The sequence below is a fragment of the Oncorhynchus mykiss genome, chromosome 9 (genome assembly GCF_013265735.2).
Source record: "Oncorhynchus mykiss isolate Arlee chromosome 9, USDA_OmykA_1.1, whole genome shotgun sequence".
In the NCBI taxonomy this organism is placed as follows: Eukaryota; Metazoa; Chordata; class Actinopteri; order Salmoniformes; family Salmonidae; genus Oncorhynchus; species Oncorhynchus mykiss.
The window spans coordinates 27,520,995-27,539,410 of NC_048573.1; the positions used below are offsets into that span (position 1 = coordinate 27,520,995).

At 44.6% G+C, this 18,416-nt stretch overlaps 1 protein-coding gene across 10 annotated transcripts in view; it reads left to right on the forward strand.

Annotated features, from left to right (window-relative positions):
* The window catches only part of LOC110531861 (EH domain-binding protein 1-like protein 1), a 67,061-nt gene that overhangs the window by 26,530 nt on the left and 22,115 nt on the right, over positions 1 to 18,416 (forward strand). For 3 of the 10 annotated variants that reach the window (XM_036987738.1, XM_036987740.1, XM_036987743.1), the window contains exons 9-16: positions 380 to 610; positions 805 to 1,017; positions 5,636 to 6,313; positions 6,530 to 6,751; positions 7,048 to 7,107; positions 7,316 to 7,472; positions 10,208 to 10,732; positions 10,991 to 18,295. In XM_036987738.1, coding sequence (XP_036843633.1) covers positions 380 to 610; positions 805 to 1,017; positions 5,636 to 6,313; positions 6,530 to 6,751; positions 7,048 to 7,107; positions 7,316 to 7,472; positions 10,208 to 10,732; positions 10,991 to 18,295 — 9,391 coding nt within the window. The remainder of the gene's footprint in view (positions 1 to 379; positions 611 to 804; positions 1,018 to 5,635; positions 6,314 to 6,529; positions 6,752 to 7,047; positions 7,108 to 7,315; positions 7,473 to 10,207; positions 10,733 to 10,990; positions 18,296 to 18,416) is intronic. The other 7 variants (XM_036987744.1, XM_036987745.1, XM_036987748.1 and 4 more) reach the window with 4 other exon arrangements.

Below are 18,416 nucleotides of genomic sequence, written 5' to 3' on the forward strand. Positions count from 1 at the left end.
TTGCTTAATTTCCATAGCAACTGCCTTAGCTCGCAGTGAGTTTCTTCATCAAAGCGGTGTCATACTGTATTTATGGTTTCTGGCGTTGGTCCATGACTGTTGCTAGGGAGGTGAGATCACAGTTAATAGTTGTGGAGTAGTTTAGTTTACTCAGGCCAGTTTCAAGAGAAAGCATGTTCTTTTTTACATTGAATTTTTTCTTTTTTTACATTTAGCCATGCTGAATGACACAATTGTTCTACTCTCTGCACTGGTCAAGCTTGATTCTAATTTCTCAACCCCTCTTTACTATGCTTTCTGTTTCTCACTGTCTGCCCTCTCCCTTTTCCTTCACTCCTCTCTTTCTTCCTCTACTCTCTCCTCTACCATTTTCTCTCAGTGCCCATATCTGTAGGCCGGAGGCCCTGTGGCTTCCAGACTGACCCGGCCCTTGACCCTGCCAGTCTTGCTGAGGGCCGTGTGGCCCCTGGTCTCCCCACCTTCTCTCCATCAAGACCCCTCTCAGCCTCCTTCACTGGGCCTTCCTCCACTTCCACCTCTCCTCTCTCCTCTTCACCCTCTGCCCCATCTGTCTTTCCACCTCCCTCTTTCTCTGATATTCCACAGACAGGTACTGCATGCACAGAAATTGATGGGATAGTTTCAAGGCATTTGTCATTCTTTTCAATTTACTGCATGGATGCAATTTGTCTTTGATTCTGTAAGTTATCTCTTTTGTCTGTAGTTGCTGTTCATCACCATCCTCTTTCCTTTCATCTTCTCTACCCCCCACATTCTTCTTTCCATCCTCCTCTCTTCTCTCAGCCACCTATGCTGCTGCTCGCACCAGTGCTTGGAGACCCCAGAGCGTCCCTTCCTTCTCATCCTCCTCCTTCTCTTCCACCACTATCGGCACCTCCCCTCCTACTTCCCAGCCCCTTCCTGTCCCCTGTCGGCCCAAAGCATACATCACCTCCCTGGCAGAGCCGGGCTCTGCCCTCACTAGGCCTACCAGCCTGCCCTCAGCCCCTGAGACAGGTACGACACAGGCATAAGGCAAAAGCATATGGAGTGATTTCAGTGCCAACAGAAATTATATTTAAATTCCAACATTTTGAATTTGTATTAGGATATTGAATTGAAATGTAATATTTTTGAATTTGTAATGCACAAATGTAATCATTTAATTCATAAATTGGACTTGTATTTCATGATCTGAAACTGAATTGAATGAATATTTAATTCAGTAAAATAATTCAATTACAATTTAATTTCATAGTCAAATTCAATATTTATATATTCAGTTTCAATATGGAAGATATTTCATTCATTGTCTGTGTATCAAGTTTAAAAACTATATATTCAAGTTTCATATATTTAACTTCTCCAGTTTTCAAATTCAGTTCAGATTCAAAACCAGAGACAACATCCTGGTACTTTGCCAGCCAGGAAATGTGGAGGAGCACAGATAGAATCAAACGCTCTCTCTGGTAGCCAGAAGTTTTTGGCAGTTTCTGAATTTGTTTTCTTCCTATGAATTTGGCTCTAGCTATAAGCTACCTTCTGTTCCCATCTATGATGATCACAGGCCATGCAGGACACGTCAGAAACGATTGTCACAAAAACAGCAATTTGGCTGAATAGTTGAATAGCCCTCTCATAGCCCTTCTAAGGATACCCTTTTCACTCCCTATATAATCTTGCTTTTGTGACTGACTGGGTTCGAACCAGGGGCTAACACAGAGATGCAGGGGACCTGGTTCTAAACCAGTCAGTCATAAGAGCAAGATTAAATAGGGAGTGGAAAGGCTATGTCAGGGCTATTCAACTATATTCTTAAAAAAAAGCTCTTTACCTGACTCGCTTTTCAAAGATGGCTAGAATTGCACACATGTTGTGCTTTTGTAGGAAGCAACCACTCTCCCATTGTTGACTAGAAATTTGCTATATAGTGGCTTGCGAAAGTATTCACCCCCTTGGCATTTTACCTATTTGGTGCCTTACAACCTGGAATAAACATTTATTTTGGGGGGGGTTTGTATCATTTGATTTACACAACATGCCTACCACTTTGAAGATGCAAAATATTTTTTCTTGTGAAACAAACAAGAAATAAGACAACATTTTTTGAACTTGAGCGTGCATAACTATTCACCCCCCCCCCCAAAGTTAATACTTTGTAGAGACACCTTTTGCAGCAATTACACTGATTTACAACGGTTGTGTTTAATAACAATAAACCACCGTCAACAGAATAATACAAAATAAATGGGTAAAAAAAAACGGTAAATACCAGCATACCGTGCACAAGCACTACAACAAACAATTACGGACAAGGACATGGGGGGGAACAGAGGGTTAAATACACAACATGAAATTGATGGAATTGGAACCAGGTGTGATGGAAGACAAAACCAATGAAAAGTGGATCGGCGATGGCTAGAAGGTCGGTGACATCAACCGCCGAACGCCGCCCGAACAAGGAGAGGGACCAACTTCAGCGTAAGTCGTGACAAATCTTTAAGTCATGCCACAGATTCTCAATTGGATTGAAAACACTTAAACCAACGGGTGCTTTAGCAGTATGCTTAGTGTCATTGTCCTGCTGGAAGGTGAACCTCTGTTCCAGTCTCAAAACTCTGGAAGACTGAAACAGGTTTCCCTCAAGAATTTCCCTGTATTTAGCGGCATCCATCATTCCTTCAATTCTGACCAGTTTCCCAGCCCCTGCCGATGAAAAACATCCCCACTGCATGATGCTGCCACCACCATGCTTCACTGTGGGGATGGAGTTCTCGGGGTGATAAGAGGTGTTGGGTTTGCGCCAGACATAGCATTTTCCTTGATGGCCAAAAAGCTACATTTTAGTCTCATCTGACCAGAGTACCTTCTTCCATATGTTTGGGGAGTCTCCCACATGCCTTTTGGCGAACACCAAACGTTTTTGCTTATTTTTTTCTTTAAGCAATGGCTTTTTTTCTGGCCACTCTTCCGTAAAGCCCAGCTCTGTGGAGTGTACGGCTTAAAGTGGTCGTATGGACAGATACTCCAATCTCCGCTGTGGAGCTTTGTAGCTCCTTCAATGTTATCTTTGGTCTCTTTGTTGCCTCATTGATTAATGCCCTCCTTGCCTGGTCTGTGAGTTTTTGTGGGAGGCCCTCTCTTGGCAGGTTTATTGTGGTGCCATATTCTTTCCATTTTTTAATAATGAATTTAATGGTACTTGGTGGGATGTTCAAAGTTTCAGATATATTTTTACAACCCAACCCTGATCTGTACTTCTCCACAACTTTTTTCCCTGACCTGTTTGGAGAGCTCCTTGGTCTTCATGGTGCTGCTTGCTTGGTGGTGTTGCAGACTCTGGGGCCTTTCAGAGCAGCTGTACAGTGCCTTGCGAAAGTATTCGGCCCCCTTGAACTTTGCGACCTTTTGCCACATTTCAGGCTTCAAACATAAAGATATAAAACTGTATCTTTTTTTGAAGAATCAACAACAAGTGGGACACAATCACGAAGTGGAATGACATTTATTGGATATTTCAAACTTTTTTAACAAACCAAAAACTGAAAAATTAGGCGTGCAAAATTATTCAGCCCCCTTTACTTTCAGTGCAGCAAACTCTCTCCAGAAGTTCAGTGAGGATCTCTGAATGATCCAATGTTGACCTAAATGACTAATGATGATAAATACAATCCACCTGTGTGTAATCAAGTCTCCGTATAAATGCACCTGCACTGTGATAGTCTCAGAGGTCCGTTAAAAGCGCAGAGAGCATCATGAAGAACAAGGAACACACCAGGCAGGTCCGAGATACTGTTGTGAAGAAGTTTAAAGCTGTATTTGGATACAAAAATATTTCCCAAGCTTTAAACATCCCAAGGAGCACTGTGCAAGCGATAATATTGAAATGGAAGGAGTATCAGACCACTGCAAATCTACCAAGACCTGGCCGTCCCTCTAAACTTTCAGCTCATACAAGGAGAAGACTGATCAGAGATGCAGCCAAGAGGCCCATGATCACTCTGGATGAACTGCAGAGATCTACAGCTGAGGTGGGAGACTCTGTCCATAGGACAACAATCTATATATTGCATATATATATATATATATATATATATTGCACAAATCTGGCCTTTATGGAAGAGTGGCAAGAAGAAAGCCATTTCTTAAAGATATCCATAAAAAGTGTCGGTTAAAGTTTGCCACAAGCCACCTGGGAGACACACCAAACATGTGGAAGAAGGTGCTCTGGTCAGATGAAACCAAAATTGAACTTTTTGGCAACAATGCAAAACGTTATGTTTGGCGTAAAAGCAACACACCATCCCCACTGTCAAACATGGTGGTGGCAGCATCATGGTTTGGGCCTGCTTTTCTTCAGCAGGGACAGGGAAGATGGTTAAAATTGATGGGAAGATGGATGGAGCCAAATACAGGACCATTCTGGAAGAAAACCTGATGGAGTCTGCAAAAGACCTGAGACTGGGACAGAGATTTGTCTTCCAACAAGACAATGATCCAAAACATAAAGCAAAATCTACAATGGAATGGTTCAAAAATAAACATATCCAGGTGTTAGAATGGCCAAGTCAAAGTCCAGACCTGAATCCAATCGAGAATCTGTGGAAAGAACTGAAAACTGCTGTTCACAAATGCTCTCCGTCCAACCTCACTGAGCTCGAGCTGTTTTGCAAGGAGGAATGGGAAAAAATGTCAGTCTCTCGATGTGCAAAACTGATAGAGACATACCCCAAGCGACTTACAGCTGTAATCGCAGCAAAAGGTGGCGCTACAAAGTATTAACTTAAAGGGGCTGAATAATTTTGCACGCCCAATTTTTCAGTTTTTGATTTGTTAAAAAAGTTTGAAATATCCAAAAAATGTCGTTCCACTTCATGATTGTGTCCCACTTGTTGTTGATTCTTCACAAAAAAATACAGTTTTATATCTTTATGTTTGAAGCCTGAAATGTGGCAAAAGGTCGCAAAGTTCAAGGGGGCCGAATACTTTCGCAAGGCACTGTATATATACACTGAGATCATGTGACAGATCATGTGACACTTAAATAAAGTCCATCTGTGTGCAATCTAACTAATTATGTGACTTCTGAAGGTAATTGGTTGCACTAGATCTTATTTAGGGGCTTCATAGCAAAGTGGGTGAATACAAATGCATGCATCACTTTCAATGTAACAGACAAACAAAAAAACGATTTGATTCGATCATAATTCCCTCAGTTGAGCGAAACGTTGATATTGTTAACTAAAGGGGAAATTAGAAAGTTGAGTGAAGTTCAATCTCATCCTTTTCTGGGTAGGCTGATGTTTCTTCTGGGCTGCAGTCCAGTGCTCAACTTAGAGGGAACATTGCATGTAGCCTAAATCATGTGCAGTAGGGTTCCCCACATCACTACGTATGTTACTCCTGTATATCAGACAACGTAGGGACTATCCTGTTGACTGTTTTCTCTCCCTCTGTTTATTCCAATCTGAATACCCTTTCTATTCCAATATATTTTCTAACCACCCATATACCATCCCTCTATTTCTCCCTATTCTCCTCTCTCCTGTCCCTCTTTCTCTCAAACTTGTGCCTTATGTTAATCCCTTGTTTCCTCCCTCCCTCCATTCTACCCCTTCTCATCCCTCCCTCACAGTACCCTGGCAGAGTGAATGGAGACCGCCCAAATCCCAGGCCCCTCTGGCCCAGCCAGCCCTCTCCCCCAAATTTCTGCACCCCTCTCCCCCTGACCCAGTGGAGCCTGTGACCCTAGAGCAGACAAAGCGGACCATGGAGACACCATGTAATCCTGCTTTCTCTCAGCTTGATTCCTACATGTCATTCTCCCTTGATGTGTCCCACTCTTCCATGTTGCAGTCTCCGCTCCCCTTACCTCCCCCTGTGCTAGCCTCATCTCCTGCATCCTCCTCTCTTCCCACCCCTGATTACGCATCTGACCCAATTGGAGCACCTTACCGCACTCTTGTGTCCTCATCCCCCCCCCTCGTAACCTCTGGCTCTGATGTTCCTGTCCTCACCCCTGCTTCTGCGCTGGCCATCGTCTCTGATTCTTCCTCATCCACTCCTATTGATGTTAACCCTACTCCCATTACCTCTGATGACCCAGCCCTTGCCCCAACCGCCACCCCTGACCCTTCCCTATCCTCTACCCCTGATCTTTCCTCTGATCCCACTGTTCCCACCCCTGGGCTTCTTACTGCGTCCGACTACACCGCTGCCCAATGTTATGACCCTGCTCCTGGTCCCTCCCCTCATGCTATCGGCGCTTCTCCGTGTGATGCAGATCCTGCTTCTGCCACTGTCTCCCAGTCAGGTACAGATCTCAGTGAGATTGAGCCCAAAGCATGGACATTGGAGAAATGCTTGCCTAACCAGTCTACACAATTGTACTTTGATCCAAACTGGTTGAAACGCTTATGAATCAAATTCTTTCCTCTTTTTCCTCCCTTCTCCTTCTCCCCCCTTGTCTTTCTTTCCTTGTCTTCCATGTGTCCTCTCTTTTCTCTCTCTTTCTCACTGTCAACCTCAGTCCCCCCTGCTGCGCTCCAGACTGCAGAATGGATGCACCAGGTGGTTCCCACCATGGTCCACCCCAATTTGAAGAGGCTGGTCTCCCCTCCTCTGGAGTTCCCCCACACACCCTCTCTTCTCACCCCCTATCCTGTTCCTTCTCCTGTGCTCTCTGCTGGCTCTCAGACTCAAGTCCGCACTGCCCCCCTCCCAGCACCAGTCACTACTCCCCAAGAGATAGGTATACAACCTGAGGCGACAATGTCCTCATGTTTAATAATGGGGACATTCATGATAGAAAGCTATGATGATAACATGTATTCCCTTGTCAATCTTCACATGAGAACACTTGGCCCCTAGCGAGTTGTTTTGGTTGTAAACAGTCTCTTGCTAATTGTTGTTGATTGTACGAATTTTAGGTTAGCATTAAATGTGTTTCCTTCATTCGTTGTTGGTTATTGATCACGTCACGGCTGCCAAGCTAACTCTCCCGTTAAGATAATCAGGTCTAACCTTGTCCTGTCTTTTCCCTTCTAGAGTTTCAGAGGCAGTTGAGCACTCTGACAGAGGAAGAATACACCACTGCCACAACTCCCAGTGAGTAGGACCTTAAGCAACCACAATGCCTTTTAGGAACATCCCTAAATCTATACACAGGGACAAATCCTAACTTGAGAACTGTGTACTTAACTTAAAATTATAGGGCTCAGATCTTCAAGTCAGGATTTGGCCCCACAGCCAAGACGGTGTGTACTGATGCCGTCAGATTAATCTTCATGATGTTCTCCTCTGTCATCCCTTCTAGCCCGCACTGCTGGAATGATCAGTATTGCCAATCAGAGGCCAGACCCATCAACATCCTCACTTGACCCATTGGCTAAGCCCTTTGAGACAAGAGCTTATGCGAGAAGATGGGGCGCAGACTCAATGTTTGGAATGGAGGTTGTCCAGGGAACGGCAGGGTGAGTGAATTCAAAGGTTACACAGCTACAGGGGGTGGTGCTCATTATTTATGCTTGGAATGGCTGGTTTGGTTTTAACCTGAACATCTTCATTCAATGTCGATGGTGAGCATGGTCTGTTTTTTTGTTGTTATTTTTTTGCATGATGGAGTTTTGTCAGTAAGATGACACAGTAAAGGCTACTTTGAAAGACAACAGTATGGTAAATTGAACGTATTGATAACTGTGACGAGTGAATTTCACATTCATACTAACTTGAAAAGGCCTAAAACTATTTAGTGGTAGGTCAGGAATACAGTAACCATCCGACTTCAAGGAAATGTCTTGTGTAACAATTCTTCTTGTCAATGCTGTGGTTTTCCTAGTTTTGCTGTAGTCTGTGTACTCTTCTTATTAGTTATAATGGTGACATAGATACAGTGTCTTGGATAACTGTCTGAGTGAGTTGTGTTTGAGTCTAAGGCAGCTGTCGTGTTATTGCACAAAAATCTTGTGCTGTCTGCGATCAACATTGCATCAACACCACTGCACTGAGGCTAGGTAACACGGTCAGCATTGATAAATCCATGATAATCGAACATTTCAATAAGCATTTCTCTATGCCTGGCCATGCTTTCCTCCTGGCTACCCTAACCCGGCCAACAGCTCTGCACCCCCCGCAGCTACTTGCCCGAGCCTCCCCCAGCTTCTCCTTCACCCAAATCCAGATAGCAGATGTTCTGAAAGAGCTGCAAAACCTGGACCCATACAAATCAGCTGGGCTAGACAATTTGGACCCTCTCTTTCTAAAATTATCCGCCACCATTGTTGCAACCCCTATTACCAGTCTGTTCAACCTCTCTTTCGTATCACCTGAGATCCTTAAAGATTGGAAAGCTGCCGCGGTCATCCCCCTCTTCAAAGGGGGTGACACTCTAGACCCAAACTGTTATAGACCTATATCTATCCTCCCCTGCCTTTCTAAAGTCTTCGAAAGCCAAGTTAATAAACAGATCACTGACCATTTCAAATCCCACCGTACCTTCTCCTCTGTGCAATCCGGTTTCCGAGCTGGTCATGGGTGCACCTCAGCCACGCGCAAGGTACTACACGATATCATAACCTCCATCGATAAAAGACAGTACTGTGCAACCGTCTTCATCGACCTGGCCAAGGCCTTCGACTGTCAATCACCGTATTCTTATCGGCAGACTCAATAGCCTTGGTTTCTCAAATGACTGCCTCGCCTGGTTCACCAACTACTTCGCAGACAAGAGTTCAGTGTGTCAAATCGGAGCGCCTGTTGTCCAGACCTCTGGCAGTCTATATGGGGGTATCACAGGGTTCAATTCTCGGGCCGAATCTTTTCTCTCTATATATCAACAATGTCGCTCCTGCTGCGGGTGATTCCCTTATCCACCTCTACGCAGACGACACCATTCTCTATACATCTGGCCCTTCTTTGGACATTGTGTTAACTAACCTCCAAACAAGCTTCAATGCCATACAACACTCCTTCCGTGGCCTCCAACTGCTCTTAAACGTTCGCTGCCCGCACCCGCCCGCCCGACTAGCATCACTACTCTGGATGCTTCTGACCTAGAATATGTGGACAACTACAAATACCTAGGTGTCTGGATAGACTGTAAACTCTCCTTCCAGACTCATATCAAACATCTCCAATCCAAAATCAAATTTAGAATCGGCTTTCTATTTCGCAACAAAGCCTCCTTCACTCACGCCACCAAACTTACCTTAGTAAAACTGACTATCCTACCGATCCTCGACTTTGGCGATGTCATCTACAAAATAGCTTCCAATACTCTACTCAGCAAACAGGATGCAGTCTATCACAGTGCCATCTGTTTTGTTACCAAAGCCCCTTATACCACCCACCACTGCGACCTGAACGAATTGCTCAAATCGCTGAAGCTGGAGACTTACATTTCCCTCACTAACTTTAAACATCAGCTATCTGAGCAGCTAACCGATCGCTGCAGCTGTACATAGTCCATCTGTAACTAGTCCACCCAATCTACCTACCTCACCCCCATATTGTTTTTATTTACTTTCTGCTCTTTTTGCACACCAGTATCACTACTTGCACATCATCATCTGCTCATATATCACTCCAGTGTTAATCTGCTAAATTGTAATTACTTCGCTACTATGGCCTATTTATTGCCTTACCTTCTCACGCCATTTGCACACACTGTATATAGACTTTCTTTTTTTTCTATTGTGTTATTGACTGTACGCTTGTTTATTCCGTGTGTAACTCTGTGTTGTTGTTTGTGTCGCACTGCTTTGCTTTATCTTGGCCAGGTCGCAGTTGTAAATGAGAACATGTTCTCAACTAGCTTACCTGGTTAAATATAAGCGAAATTGTTGGAAATGAAATAAGAATTTGTTCTTAAAAACTTACTTGCCTAGTTAAATAAGGGTAAAATGTAAACATTTTAAATACATAGAGAGATCTCTGCTCGTCTTGGCCCAGTGATTGTCGTACATGATTTGCTTTTTTTGACTGAGCGCTTGCTGGTTGTCTACTTTGTGTGCAATTTAGTAGTATGCTAACTCTAGAAGTATGCCAAGGAATTAAAGTAAAAGATTGTGCTTGTGCCCTTACAGTAGCACCTCTGACCGTGCTTGATATGGGGAACCTTGCCTGCTTTTCACTGCGTTGTTGCTATGGAGATGCAATCTCCCCCCTCCCTTGACCTCTGAACTCTGACCTTGATTTGTTTGTCCCTCAGACCTGAGAGCATGACCCCTCACCTGCCCTTTAGCCCCCGAGCACCCTCTGTTCCGGGGCTCCAATATTTTGAGATGCCAAAACCGATTGCAAAATGTCAGGCAGAGGAGAGGTCAATCAGGGCACTCCCAGTTCCAACACCCCAGCAACCTCTCCCTTTTGCACCCATGCAAAGGCCTGGCTTACCTGAGCCCACAGTCACATCCATGAAGTCACTTGACAGAACGAGGAGTCACTTGAACAAGATGTCCATGCAGATAGGGACACCGTTAGCCAAACCAGAGCCTGAACAGATTGTGACAGTAACCAGTGGGCAGCAGAGGATGATGGCCCCGCCCGCCCACCTCACTGAGTTGCAGACCACACGGCTGTACAGAGTGTCGCAGAGGGGTCTGCCAAAGGAGAAAGACCCAAAGAAAGAGCAGGGGCAGACACTGGTCCCTAAGAAAGATGCTCCTAAATATTCTCCCAAAACAACAAGAGGTTCAAGATGTTCAAAAGAACAAGGGGTACCCATGGATTGGGGGTAAGTGTGGCATGGTGCACAATCACTACATACCCCTGTTCCTCAATGTGTCAGTCATTCAACTAGTTCTAAAACATGTTAGCATGTCCTGAAGACATTTATGTACCTTTATAGGTACTTATGTACCTTTATAGGTTTGCATTTCAATAAATATTAAGGGCTGGTCCCACTAGTTATTTAAACACAAGAACATGTTTTGTAGTTTCCAGTTGGCACCTTTCCTCTGACATATATCCTTGGTGTCCCCTGTCCCTTTAGAACTAAAAGTATGGCTGCCTCGCTGCCATCTTGTCCAAAAGTGTCCAGTTACCCTGGTTTCCCATCCACATTGATTAGGAACAGATATAAGGCCCGACCCGAAGAATGGCCCATTGATAAAAGTCCATTATGGGAGAAGCCCCTGAAAGGAACACCAATTATCACCCCTGCCCCTGAAACATCGGATGAGGACCAGAAAGTAATGGAAAGTATGGCTGCCATGTTGCCAAGTTGTCCAAGGGTAGCCAGTGTTCCTGGGTTCCCCTCAGCACCACCACCCAAAACAGAAAGACCAGCACCACCACCCAAAACAGAAAGACCAGCATCACCACCCAAAACAGAAAGACCAGCACCACCACCCAAAACAGAAAGACCAGCATCACCACCCAAAACAGAAAGACCAGTGCCACCACCCAAAACACAAATGGAACCAAGTTTGGTGAATCTAGTGCAATCTTGCACAAGTGTATCCAGTGCACCTGGTTTGGCCTCTAGGAAACCAAAGGAGACTGAAGGGGCTGAGGCTGTAGGTTGGAGTGTGGATAAAAAGCTGAAATGGGAGAGACCACATGATGAGAAGACGGTTATTGAGCTTTCGTCGTCAATTGCTTTAGACCAAGTGTATGGAGACAAAGAAATGTTGAAACGTATGGTAGTGCTTGTCCCATTTTGTCCAAGTGAGAGTACTATTCCTGGTTTTCAATCTGTTCCAAGGCCCAAAGCTCAGGTTGTGCCAAGCATGGTTAACATAATGCCAACTTGCCCAAGTGTATCTAGAGTTCCTGGACTGCCAACCATAGACCCGGCAAAGACAGTAGACTGGCCAGTAGATACAAAGGCTCTGTTTAATAAGTTACCTAAAGTAGTAGAATTATTGATGGTCCGTTTAGAGGATGTTGGCACAGTTTATAATGATAGTGAAAAGGTCAAGAAAATGGTGGATCTTAAACCATCCTGCCCCAAAACAGCCAGTATTCCTGGCTTCCCATCTGAAACAATGCAAGAGCCTACTAAATTGCCCAATGTTGGGACAAGAAAGTTTTCTGAATCTGAACTGAATATGGTTAACCTTCTGCCTACATGCCCTTTAATGGCCAGAGTTTCTGGTTTACCCTCTAAACTGCCAATTAAGTCAGATAATGTTGACTGGCATGCTAACAGTAGGCCTATTTTGGAGAGACCATTGAAGAACAGAGCACTTTCTGTAGAGCAGGAAATGCAACAAAAGGACAAAGAACTTACCAAAAATATGGTAGATATGTTACCATCTTGCCCGAATAAGGCCAGGATTCCAGGTTTACCCTCTGCATCTAGGCAGAAGCTAGTAGGCACACCAAGTATGACCAGTCTTCTGTCTACATGCCCTAGACTTTCTATGGTTTCTGGTTTACCCTCCAAACAGCCAATCAGTTCTAGAGATGCTGATTGGCTTGTGGACAGAAAGCCACTGTGGGAAAAGCCATTGAGGAAAATGGATGTGATGATTCAACCAATTTCTTCAGCTCTTACCATTGCATATAAAGACAAAATGATGTTGAAATATATGGTAGCCATGTTACCATCGTGCCCAAGGAAGGCCAGTATTCCTGGCTTTCCTTCAAAACTGAAGCAGAGGCTAGGATCCCCAAGAATGATCATGAAGTATGATCTTCTTCCTACTTGCCCTAAACTTTCCAGAGTTTCTGGTTTACCCTCTAGACATCCAACTGAGTCAGAACCTGACTACTGGCATGCTATCAGACGGCCAATAATAGAAAAGCCATTGAGGAAAACAGTTGAGCTGATCCCTTCACTTTCTGTAGCACATGCAACGTCATATGAGCACAATGAACTTGTGGTTCCTCTCTTACCATCTTGCCTGGAAAAGGCTGGTGTAGCTGGTGTAGAATCTATGCCAAGTCAAGAGTCAAATATCCTCAGTCTTCATCCTACTTGCCATAAACTTCCCAGAGTACCTGGTTTACCCTCTAGACTTCCAAACAATTCAGATGATATTGACTGGAAAGTGGACTGCAGTCCACTGTGGGAGAAGCCATTGAAGAAAAGAGAAGGACCTTTTTTACAAGATCAGGAAATGGCATTCAAAGACACTGAAATTCTGAAAGACATGGTAGCCATGTTGACAACTTGCCCAAGGAAGGCTAGTATTCCTGGCTTCCCATCTGCACCAAGGCAAGAGCCAAGTATGGTTAACATAATGCTTACTTGTTCAAGGGTATCTAAAGTTCCTGGATTGGCAATTATAGAACAGACACAAATAGTAGAATTACCAGTTGACAAAAAGTCACTGTCACCCAGAGAATGGCCTGATGAATCAATGTTCCATTTGGAGAATGATGGCAGAGTTGATCATAATAGTGAAGTGGTCACAAACATGGCATCTCTGAAACCATCCTGCCCAAACGCAGCCAGTATTCCTGGCATCGCCTCAGCATTAAGGCATGAACCAAGCATGGTTAACCTTCTGCCTACTTGCCCTAGATTGGCCAGAATTTCTGGTTTACCCTCCAAACACCCAACAATGTCTAGACATGAAAATTGGATTGTGGACAGAATGCCAATCTGGGAGAAGACATTGAGGGAATTGGATGTAACGATTCAACAAATTTATCCAGCTCATGAAACATATATGGTAAAACATATGGTAGCTATGATACCATCTTGCCCCAGGAAGGCCAGTATTCCTGGCTTCCCTTCTGCACCAACGCAGGAGCCGAATATGGTTAACCTTCTGCCTACTTGCCCTAGACTGGCTAGAATTTCTGGTTTACCCTCCAAACAGCCAAATAAGTCTGCAAATGTTGAGTGGCATGCTAACAGCAGGCCACTCTTGGAGAGACCATTGAGGAAGAGAACAGCATGTCTAATGCAGGAAATGCCACACAAGGACAATGAGCTAATGAAAAATATGGTGGCCATATTACCATCTTGCCCAAGGAAGGCTAGTGTCCCTGGCTTTCCATCTGCACCAAGGCAAGAGCCAAGTATGGTTAACATAATGCCAAATTGTCCAAGGGTATCTAGCGTTCCTGGATTGGCAGCTATCGAACAGACACAAACAGTAGAGTGGCCAGTTGATAAAGAGTTACTGTTGCCATCTAGAGAAAGGCCAGAAGAATCAATGTTCCATTTGGACGATATTGACACAGTCTATCATGATACGGAAATTGTGGAAAATATGGTAGCTTTGTCACCATCCTGCCCCTGGAAGACCAGTATACCTGGCTTCCCCTCTGCACCACAGTCGAAGCTAGAAGACACACCAAGTATGATCAGTCTTCTGACTACTTGCCCTAAACTTTCTAAGGTTTCTGGTTTACCCTCTATAGAGCGAATCAGGTCTAGAGATGAATATTGGCTTGTGGACAGAGTGCCACTATGGGAGAAGCCGTTGAGGGAAAGGGGTGTGCCAATTCTAGAAATTTCTCCAGCTCATGATAGAGACAAAGATCTGAAACACATGGTAGCTATGGTACCATCTTGCCCCAGGAGAACCAGTGTACCTGGCTTCCCTTCTGCACCAAGGCAGAGATCAGTAGAAACCCCAAGTATGGTGAATCTTGTGCCTACTTGCCCAAAGGTATCGACTGTTTCTGGATTGCCAGCTTTGGATCTGAATCAGGCACCAGATTGGTCAGTAGATAAAGATTATTTGAACATTTCACCAAGAAAAAGGTCAGGATTATTAGATAATGTTGGCACAGTCTATAATGATAGTGAAATGGCCAGCACCATGCTTGCTCTTACACCATCCTGCCCAAGAGCAGCCAGTATTCCTGGCTTCCCCTCTGCACCAAGGCAAGAGCCAATTATGATGAACCTTCTGCCTACTTGTCCTAGATTTTCCAGAGTTTTTGGTTTACCTTCTAGACATCTGCCAAAGTCTGAAAATGTTGTCTGGCATGCTAACTGGATAACACTTTTGGAGAAGCCATTTAAGAAAATAACAGTTTCTTTGGTACAGGCAATGCCACATGACAACAAAGACGTTACACATAACATGGTAGATATGTTACCATCTTGCCCGAAGAAGGCCAGGATTCCTGGTTTTCCCTCTGCACCACATCCCAAAGCTGAGGTAGATCTTAGTATGTTGAGTCTTGTTCCTGCTTGCCCAAAAGTTTCCAGTCTCCCGGGTTTCGCATCCATTGAAGGGCCTACAACATTAGAGTGGCTTGTTGACCCCAAGTCTATGTTTGAATACTTGCAAAAGAAGGAAAAGGAAGAAGACATTTTTCCAAAAGACCGACCAAAAGAAGACACTGAAAAAATGAAAGCAATGGTTGCTTTGGTGCCATGTTGCCCAGTAGAATCCATGATTCCTGGTTTCCCTTCTGCACCACGCAAAAAGGCTGAGGAGACACCAAGTATGATGCATATTGTTCCCTCCTGCCCTAAAACTTCTAGTCTCCCAGGTTTTCCATCCATTGAGGGGAATAGGGAAACAGGGTGGGTAGTTGATGAGAGGCCATTTTACAAGAGACCACCAAAGGAGAGGAAAGTAATTTTTGACAGCTCAAAAGCAGACAAAGAGGAAATGAAAATCAACATTCATTTGAGGCAATCATGCCCTCATGCTGCTCGGATCCCTGGCTTCCCATCTGCACCACAACCCAGTAGGTTGAGTCTTGTTCCCACGTTCCCTAACGTTTCCAACCTACCGGGTCTCGCATCCACTGAGGGGGGTACAACGTTAGAGTGGTTTGTTGACCCCAAGCCTATGTTTGACCACTTGCAGAAGAAGGAAGACGTTTTTCCAAAAGACGGATCAAAGCAAGACATTGACAAAATGAAAGCAATGTTTGCTTTGATGCCATCTTGTCCTGAAGCATCTGTGAATCCAGGCTTCCCCTCTGTACCGGCGAATAAGTTTGCAGACACACCAAGCATGATCAGTCTTCTGCAGACTTGTCCTAAAGTTTCTAAAGTTTCTGGCTTACCTTCGAGACTTCCTATCAATTCAGATAAAGATGGCTGGTGTGTAGACAAGAGGCCACTGTGGGAGAGGCCATTAAATAATAGAGGCACACTATCCTTTTGTCCCGTGCAAACATTATCATTCAAAGAGAGAGCGATGATTACAATTATGGTGTCTATGTTACCACCTTGCCCAATAAAAGCCACCATTCCAGGCTTTCCCTCATCGTCACGGCACAAGTCGGATAGGGCTCATATTAGGGTGATCCCAAGCATGGTATGTCTATGGCCTACCTGCCCGAAATATTCAAGGGCTTCAGGTTTCCCCTCAAGACGTCCATCCAAGGCAGGACATGATGGCTGGCATGTTGACAGGGAGACATTTTGGGTTAAATCGCTGAGGAAAGGAGAGGGGCTTAATCTCCAGCTTTCTCCAGTTGAGGATATGTCATTCAGAGACAGAGAAATAATGACAAGTATGGTACCATCATGCCCAGCCAAAGCCACCCTTCCTGGCTTCCCATCGGCTCCACAAGCCAAAGCCTCTCACGTTGAAGTAGAAAAAGAGCCATGCATGACTTCCCTTTTCCCATCTTGTCCGGAAGTGTCTCGTATCATTGGTTTTCCTTCAAGACAATTGATCATGTTGGATGATGGTTATGTAGAGGGCTGGCCAATGGTCAAGGGTGTAGTCTGGGAGAAATCACCAACGAGGGTTGCTAATACTCTAGAATGCTCTCCATTTGAGGGAGACTGTTGTTACAGAGACAAAGTCATGATAAAGGCAATGTTATCTCTTATACCATCATGTCCATGTGTTGCTTTGAATCCAGGTTTCCCATCTCTTCAGATTTGTCCATCTGAGGAAATGTCATTTAGAGACAGAGAAATATTGACAAGTATTGTGCTGTCATGCCCAGCAAAAGCCACCCTTACTAACTTCCCATCGGGTCCACGAGCAAAAGAGGCTCATGTTGAAGCCGAGAAAAAGCCATGCATGACTAGTCTTTCCCCATCTTGCCCGGAAGTTTCTAGTATAATTGGTTTCCCTTCAAGACAGTCAGTCATGTCTGATCACGCTTATGTAGAGGGCTGGCCGACATTCAAGAGTGTACTCTGGGAGACACCACCAACGAGGGTTGCTAATACTCTGGAGACTCTGGAATGCTCTCCATTTGAGGGAGACTGTTGTTACAGAGACACACGCATGAAAAAGGCAATGTTATCTCTTGTACCATCCTGCGCAAGTGTTGCTCTAAGTCCGGGCTTTCCATCTGTGTCACAGCTCATTGTAGAGAAGCTTCCAAGTATGGTGAATATTGTGCTATCTTGCCCCAACATTTCTAATGTCATTGGGCTCCCATCCATAAAGATAGAACTAGCAGAGCAGGATCCAGTTAAGGGTTGGCCAGCTGACCAAAAGCCATTGTTAGAGAAGCCAGTGAAGGCGAGGCTCTCTGTGACTGTACTTTCATCCCCAGTTATAAGTAGATTAAAAAATGACAAAGAGTTTGACAGACATATGATGGCCCTGGAGCCAACATGTCCAGAAGAAGCCAAAATACCTGGTTTTCCCTCTGCCCCAAGACCCAAGACAAAGCAATACATCACTGCTACAGTTAAATCATCATGCTCCAATGTTGCCAAAGTCTCTGGCTTTCCCTCTTTACAACCAGAGAAAGTAGATAAGGTTTTAGTAGAGAACTGGGCTGTGGAAGATGGACCATTATGGCAGCAAACACAGAAAGAGATTCCAGCTATTGGAGTCAGTAGAGCAGATGATGCCAAAGGAATGGCAGCTATGTTACTATCTTGCCCAAAAGACGCTAGTATACATGGCTTTCCATCAGCACCATGGCCTATAGAAGAACAAGAGCCAAACATGCCCAGTCTTTTGTTAACTTGCCCAATGGTTACACATGTCCAAGGAATTCCATCCACAAAGACGCAAAATCAAGAGGATCCTCCAATTCATCAGTGTCCTGTGGAGGAGAAGCCATTTTGGGAAAAGTCACTGAAAGAGAAAACAGTGCAGTCTCTGGCACCCACTCATGATGAATTAGAGAAGGGAATGGTGTCTATGTTGGCATCTTGCCCAAGTGAGGCCATTGACCCTGGCTTTCCATCGACACGTTATCAAATGCCTCTCGACAGTGATTCGTCTATAAATCAACAGTCAAGTCGAGGTGAAAGGATGGAATGGGCAGAGGAGATATATGACTGCAAGGAGGGCCAAACAGAGCTTAGCCACAAACCCAAACGAATCGAATCAGTGGTGAATGAGAACAAACAAGAATTTAAACATGGCTCAGTTTTGGAGAGGCTCAAGGAAGAGGGTGTCATTCAGACCCAATATGAGGCGCAAGAAGTGGGCGTTCTAGAAAGAGGGTGAGTGAGTGGGAGTAGGAGAGCAGACTATTCTAAATCTGCGTTATGGCACTTTTGTGAGACTTTAAAACACATTTCTCTGCCTGTCAGTTGCCTGTCAGATAGAGTATGAAACACTTGC